Genomic DNA, 7,543 nt, shown 5'->3' with positions numbered 1-7,543 from the left:
TCAGAAGGTTTCAGTTACTGAAGCCCAAAAAGGTAAAATGATCAGATACTTTACAAAAAAGACAAAGATGAGAAAAGAGTTTGAAATAAGAATAGAAAATTGTGTAGCAGAACTTTCCTCAGAACTTTTTCCTTCCCCATTAACCATCTCGTGACCCCTCAGATTTATCTTGTGACCCTTTTGAGAGGTTTGGCCACTAGGTTGGGAACCACTGTATTAAACTACATGAGCCTACATGAAGTAGTTAAAATCATCTCAACCAGCTACAACAGTAAAATGCTACTTATGAATTTATGCATTAGTATTAATAATCTGATAATGTGGTTAATAATAAGACACAGGTAACTTTTCTGCAGAACAAGTACTTTTACATTTTGCTGATAATATTTATGCTGTAATTTTACTTAGTACTTAGTAAAGCTACTACTACTAATCCTACTTTAATATGATTCCAAATGCAAGACATCGGCCACTTTTAATGGAGCAGTTTAACATTGTTGTATTAACTAAAGGAACTTCTTCCTACTCTTGTTGCTGTAACAAAAGATAAGATTTCAAAAACTGTGTGTATGGCTTTATAGAAGAGAGATTATTTGTAAAATAAGAGAATAGAATAGAGTAATGCTGAACTGAGACAATGACAAGTCAATCTGCATGCCAGTAACAAAAGGCTAAGAAGTGACTAAAACAACATTTTTGAGGGAGATTTGTCTTCAAAAGTCATCATCCCTCCTACCCTCCCTCCTTCTATCTACACCCTCCTTAGTTTTCTAAAGCCTGAATAAGCGCCGCCACCGTCAGACAGACGCACAGGTGAGACTGTCTGCAGGTATAAAGAGCAGCTGGCAGCGGGCGGGACAGAGCAGGCTGTGTTGGTGGAGACACTTTACTCGTCCCGGGACACTGCACAGGAATTACAGTGTGTCTGGAGCCTTGCTGACACGCAATAAAAGTACAGCATCCTACACCAGAACCAACTATTTATAACATCTGGAGCAACATGGTAAGAGAATAACAATTTATTAGAAATGGTGACCATTTATTTTTGGGAAAGTTTGATATGTGTTTACCATAAATCACAGTGTACATCTTAGTTTTTCTGAGATATGATTTTATAATCGACATTAAAGATGCTGCTGACTGTGTGAACATGCACATCTTTTGAATGCCTAAATAATGTCCTCATGGGCTAATACTCTGCTCTACTCTAGTTTTATGAGTTTATAATCACTGACAGACTGTTTATTGCAAGTGGAGCTCAAAGCTTCAGCCTCAGAATAAATCATATTCTGTTTCTAGCTCTGAACAGCTTGTAGTTGACTATATGAATATGTAAGTTTTTGGAAGTCTTCATATCCCAACCTTTAGCCTATCCATGTCTTACATATGTCACTCAACAGCAAAAAATCATCTTGGGGGATGTTCTCCCTCCAGGGGAAACAAAAGCTGAAATTCTCAACATGTTGAAACATGACTGCTGGAAGCACTTGGGAAATGCAACAGTAAATTGTTGAAATAAGCCTGTCCTATTTTTGACATTGTTTATACTTAGCAATTAGAAAAGCAGTGCACGAATGCAATGAACAATCCAGTGTATTGCGCACTTAGCTGATGTGTATGGAAGCAAAAAGAGGCCACAATAATTAGAATTTTAGGCTTATAAACAACTAATTGTGAAATCTAATTACTACAATACAAATTAATTTATTGGAAAAAAATGTTTTACTTTGAAAATCATCTGTCTGAATTTATGAGGTTTAAATTCCCTCCAGGTAGTTTAAACTGGAAATTCAAGTGTGCCAGGTTTTCAGTTGCTCATCTGAACCTCTTTTCCTTGGATCATAACTGATGCGCCATAACCCAACAGCACAGAGGTCTGACTGGTTTCATTCTAATTCAACTTTTAATTTTTCATCTTGAATTTTAGTGTATGGATTTCACCGGCCCAATCGAAGCCACTTGATTCATTGACCTGGTTTCATTTTTAGTACCAAATAATTTGATTTATTAGATTTAAGCAACTTGAATTTCATTTTTTGATTAATTGACACTTGAATTTTCTATCTACCTACCAAACAAACAAAAAAAAATCTTTGAAATTGCACATCACATAAAGATACTGGACAAAGATGATAATTCATACTACAGGAATTCACAGATGGTTTTCCAGGTAAAGCATTTTAATACTTTAAATTCAGTTGAAATTTGTCTTATTCAGCAGTGATTTAGGCAGGCTTATTCAATTTAAGGTGAAATGTATTCACTTGCTTATATCTGCACACTCACGACCTTTATGTTAAAGAGGTGCAATTCTACACTGGCGGAGTAGTTTATTAAATAAGATAGTATTTAACTTAATGCTTAAATTTCACAATTAGGTATTCAGTCACTTCTCAGATTCAAATTATTATCGCCTTTCTTTGCTTCCATACATGTGCATGTTTATCTGGAATAACATCCCAGATATATACATCCACAACCATTATTTTGAGAAGCATTTTTAAATTTTAGATGTAATTCTGAGATCTTAAGTAAGTGGTTATTATTCATGGATTCATGGATTGCAGAACAGATATTGTAAAGAAGCCCCTTGGTCCTCTTTCCCAGGTTTATGTTTCCAACAGGTAGATGTCCCTGCAAATCATTACTGTGAGTCTTTGTGCCTTTGGTGTTTCTGACAGGTATCTTAACTTCTCTCTATATTGTTTTTTGTGTACAGAGAGAATGCATCTCTATCCATGTGGGCCAGGCAGGGGTCCAGACAGGAAACGCCTGCTGGGAGCTCTTCTGCCTTGAGCACGGCGTCGGTCCTGATGGCGTCTTCCTGGACGGTCCTGCAGAACCGAACTCACGAGAAGATCCATTCAACACTTTCTTCAATACTGGGAGCTCCGGGCGTCATGTTCCACGGGCCATATATGTAGACCTGGAGCCCACAGTGGTTGGCGAGTAGTCCTGTATATGTTTATTTTTACTCTCCTTATCTTTGTTTTTTTATTACTGTTCCCATCGTCCTATTATGTGTGGTTGTATGCGTCCAGTGTGAGTGTATCTCCATCCTCATGGGTCCTGCAGGTAACTGCTGATGTGAACACTGGTATCCAGGCAACAAGTGCAGTGGTGGCTCTTTTACCTTTCATTCGATCCTGGCTAACATTTACAGAGGTGTATTGTATGAATAGTAACTTGCATGAATTGATTTTAGCCAGATAAAAACCTTTTTCAATATGCCCCTTCAATGTCTGCTTAGTGTAAAAAAAGATATAAAGCTTTATACTTTATATACACGTTTAACCATTTATTTATTTTCAATTTTTTCTAAGCAACACATTCCTTTTTCCTAAGGCTTACATGACAATGATATGGGCATGATTTTTTATCATTATTTATAATTGTACTTTTGACTTATCTAATAACCTCTCACTACATTTTGACAGTTTCAGGGCTCCATATCATATCACACATACAGCAAATTATTCATTATTCAAATTCAACACCTGATTTTTATGCCTTAACACTTCCATTACATGTAAAATTCCACATATTGTGTGCATCATTTTACACACAATTCCCTATAAGTCAGTCTGGTTTTAAGTTGGTATTTCTGGGAAATGGAAAATAATAGTTTATAAGGTTGGGCATGTCTGTTTTAGTGCAAAACCTCCACATTTGGAGCTGACCTGGTCTGTTAAGTTAAACCAAGCTGCAGTTGATCTGTAACGACCCCTCTGAATAAAATCTTTCATTTTAGATGAAGTGAGGGTTGGAAAGTACAAAGAGCTCTTCCACCCTGAGCAGCTGATCTCTGGAAAGGAGGACGCAGCCAACAACTACGCTCGTGGCCATTACACTGTCGGGAAAGAAATCATTGATGGAGTCATGGAGCGCGTCCGTAAAATGGTCTGTTGTAATATCAAACTACTGTTAATGTTTTTCAAATGAATAAGTTCCTCTATGGTTTTTAATATAAATAACCATTATTATACAACTTCCAGAAAGAGCTATGAAGACAAAGAGCGTTGTTGCATTTATGACATTTTTCCTGCTATGTATTTCTTTGCTTTTACATATAATATAATAGTGTTAATAATGTTACTCATACAAAGAAATCACTGTTTTATTGCATGAGCCTAAACCGCATAGATCAGCTAACACATTAACTTCCTGCACTACATTTGTAATAAAGGAATAGTTTAACATGCATTTATTCCTTTTATCCATATATTATTTAATTTATTTCATCATTACAGGAAATGACTGCAACCAGCCAAGAAATAGTCCAACACATAAGCCCCCATAGAGCCACAAATTGTTGTTATTATGTTGGAGTTTTTGAAGGGATTAAATAAACAAGATACAACATGTTAATTAGTGAGCTTTAGAGGTGTGGGTGGCCAGCTGTTGCATCCTGTTTCCAGTCTTAATGCTAAGATAAGCAAGCTAACATTCTCACTTCATATTTCCACAGACAGACGTGAGAATGACATGAGAGTGGTATCAAGTCTCTTCTAACTCTCAGCAAGAAAGTGAAAAAGAATATTTCCTAAAATGTTGAACCATTCCTTTAATTTCGTAATAGTCAAACGTTTTCATTAAATCTAACAGCTAAAACAACTTTCTATCATAAAATGCTCCTACCAACAACACCGAACAACATCTGTTCACATCTGTTTTTATGTTTGTTGAATTTCCTCATTTGGCCCTCAAACCCTTCATTTGCTGTGGATGTTTAAGTCACTTTAACTTTGTGGTTAATGTTCACAAACACGAGCTGATAATTCTCTGTATCTCTTCCACATTGTCGTTTACTACATTGTTGATGAAATAATCAATTACAGCCACTTTCAGTCAGTGGTCCTGTCCTTCTGTCCCTCTCATCAGACGGACCAGTGCTCAGGCCTGCAGGGGTTCCTCGTCTTTCACAGTTTTGGAGGTGGCACCGGCTCTGGCTTCACCTCTCTGCTGATGGAGCGTCTCTCTGTCGACTACGGCAAGAAATCCAAGTTGGAGTTTGCTGTCTACCCAGCTCCCCATGTTTCCACAGCTGTGGTGGAGCCCTACAATGCCATCCTGACCACCCACACCACCTTAGAGCACTCTGACTGCGCCTTCATGGTGGACAACGAGGCCATCTATGACATATGTCACCGCAACATGGACATTGAGAGTCCCGGCTACATCAACCTCAACAGATTGATCGGACAGATCGTTTCCTCCATCACTGCCTCCCTTCGTTTCGATGGTGCCCTGAATGTCGACCTGATGGAGTTCCAGACCAACCTGGTGCCATTCCCGCGTATCCACTTCCCTCTGGTTACTTACGCGCCCATCATCTCCGCTGAGAAGGCCTACCACGAGCAGCTGACTGTGTCCGAGATCACAAGCGCCTGCTTTGAGCCGACCAATCAGATGGTCAAGTGTGATCCTCGCCATGGCAAGTACATGGCGTGCTGCATGCTGTACCGAGGCGACGTCGTCCCTAAGGATGTAAACGCTGCCATTGCAAATATAAAAACCAGACGCTCCATTCAGTTTGTTGACTGGTGCCCCACTGGTTTCAAGGTGAGTAACATTATGAGAGTGAGAAATGAAACTTGAGACACTTCATCTCTCTGATCACTCTCTTTGTCTCAACAGGTGGGCATTAATTACCAGCCTCCAACTGCTGTTCCAGATGGAGACCTGGCTAAAGTCCAGAGGGCCGTGTGCATGCTGAGCAACACCACTGCCATTGCAGAGGCCTGGTCTCGCCTCGACCACAAGTTCGACCTCATGTATGCTAAGCGTGCGTTCGTCCACTGGTATGTGGGTGAAGGCATGGAGGAGGGAGAGTTTGCAGAGGCCAGAGAGGACCTGGCCTGTCTGGAAAAGGATTACGAGGAGCTGGGTCAAATGAGTCCCGACTCTGACGATGAGGGTCAAGAATACTGAGCTTTGTGAGGCTTTGAGCTGGGATGGCTGCACAGCAACGATTTTATCCTGTAATGAGTCAATATTTTAGTGTGTATCTTTTAAGCTAAAGAGTTAAACAAACTGATGGTCTTTCTCGCTGCCTTGGTTTTATAATGTCAGCTTTGGAAGAAGAAGACAAGCTACTCTAAGTGGTATTTGAATTGTGCTTTGAAATAAACTGTCTTTTCATATTCTGAAACAAATCCAGCTGCATGTCACTCCTCTCCCTCTCTTCATATTTCCTGTCTGCCTCACAGTATAGACTACTGAATAAAGTCAAACCTGCCCAATTGCCTTAAGACGAACGTGCTAGCAAGCTAATAATAGCCTTTTAATAAAATAATGAGGTAAAATGAAAACATTCTGAAATACAGGCTTCACCCTTGTGTTTTGTTCGTATTTACTTCTCATTGTTCGGGGTCTGCATGGTGACATGATAAATGGTTTCTGATCAATTACACCCCGATAACAGATTTCTAAGTAGACTTATTTGGGAGAGTTTGCGTAGTGTAAAATCTACTGTTAACAAGATTCATAAATATTGAGCATCCACTGTATTTTACAGCTGGGGTTTTGAGACCCTAAGCAAAAGTAATGCATAATTTTCTGTAGCTGACTTTTGAGACATATCTTCAGTTCAAAACCAACACATGTTCTCTGAGCTGTTAACCATGGCCCCAAACAGAGCATTACAGGGTTACATAATTAGTACCTTATCTCATTGATTAAATTAAGTAAGTATGGACACACCCATCTTTTCCTGTCAAGATTACACACACATGCCAGGTGTTGATATGGTTAGGTTAAAGAAAAAAATCTAATTTTTTCACATAGATATATATTTATACATATATTTTGGAGTCTGCAATTTGTGGTGCTGTTGAACTGTGCTGCATTGTACTATATTATTCTGTGAACCCCATTTATTTCAATGAGGTTGGGCTAAAAAACTGAAACACCTCTCTATATAATGCAACACAGTTCAACAGCACCACCAACTGCATCCTTAAAAATGACCATGGAATTGAATCAACACCTCTCTGCATCAATATCAATAAAAACTGAACATTATAACCTTCATGAAGCTTTATTGCAGGACTGTTGTATCAAGCTGCATTAGTTTTAGTTAGGTGTGCATAAGAAACTGCCAGTATTTAGTAATCCCCCCTTTGGCGGATTTCACAGCTTGCAAATGCTCGTTGTAGCCAGCTCAGTCCCTCGTTTCTTGTTTAAGGTATTTTCACCCACCCAGAGCTTCAGCTTGTGTTTCTTGAAGTAGTTCATGGTGGATTTTGAGGTCTGCTTCGCATCATTGTCTTGATGTAAAGCCAGTATTATTTCACTTTCACTGTCTTTGCATATGCATTTAATGACATGAACAACACTTATTGTTTATTACCTTTTGTACTGACTTCATACAAACTGCAATAAACAGATTGAAGTAAACAGAAAAATATATACATAAATATTTGATGAGCATCCTTTGCCTTTAAAACAGCCCCACTTCTCCTCAGTACACACAGTTGTTGTTTTTTTTTTTTAAAAGATACTTAGCAGGTAGGTTGTTTCAAGCATCTTGGAGAACTTGCTA

General features: G+C 38.8%; 1 protein-coding gene across 1 annotated transcript; it reads left to right on the top strand.

The window, feature by feature from the left end:
• The first annotated feature begins 646 nt into the window (after positions 1-646).
• On the top strand, positions 647-7,489 carry tuba5 (tubulin alpha 5). The gene is made up of 4 exons (XM_056386163.1): positions 647-1,003; positions 2,720-3,900; positions 4,882-5,562; positions 5,638-7,489. The coding sequence occupies exons 2-4, from the start codon at positions 3,880-3,882 to the stop codon at positions 5,929-5,931; spliced, it is 996 nt and encodes a 331-aa protein (XP_056242138.1). The 5' UTR covers positions 647-1,003; positions 2,720-3,879; the 3' UTR covers positions 5,932-7,489.
• Positions 7,490-7,543: the final 54 nt, after the last annotated feature.

The sequence above is a fragment of the Seriola aureovittata genome, chromosome 9 (assembly GCF_021018895.1).
Source record: "Seriola aureovittata isolate HTS-2021-v1 ecotype China chromosome 9, ASM2101889v1, whole genome shotgun sequence".
Lineage (NCBI taxonomy): Eukaryota > Metazoa > Chordata > Actinopteri > Carangiformes > Carangidae > Seriola > Seriola aureovittata.
This window is presented reverse-complemented; position numbering and strand designations above follow the sequence as displayed.

Excerpts from the sequence above, each read along its gene's own strand:
- tuba5 (XM_056386163.1), top strand. The coding sequence starts at position 3,880 with ATGGAGCGCGTCCGTAAAATG. Across the intron at positions 3,901-4,881 it reads TGGAGCGCGTCCGTAAAATG|ACGGACCAGTGCTCAGGCCT; the intron begins GTCTGTTGTAAT and ends CCCTCTCATCAG. Across the intron at positions 5,563-5,637 it reads GGTGCCCCACTGGTTTCAAG|GTGGGCATTAATTACCAGCC; the intron begins GTGAGTAACATT and ends TTGTCTCAACAG.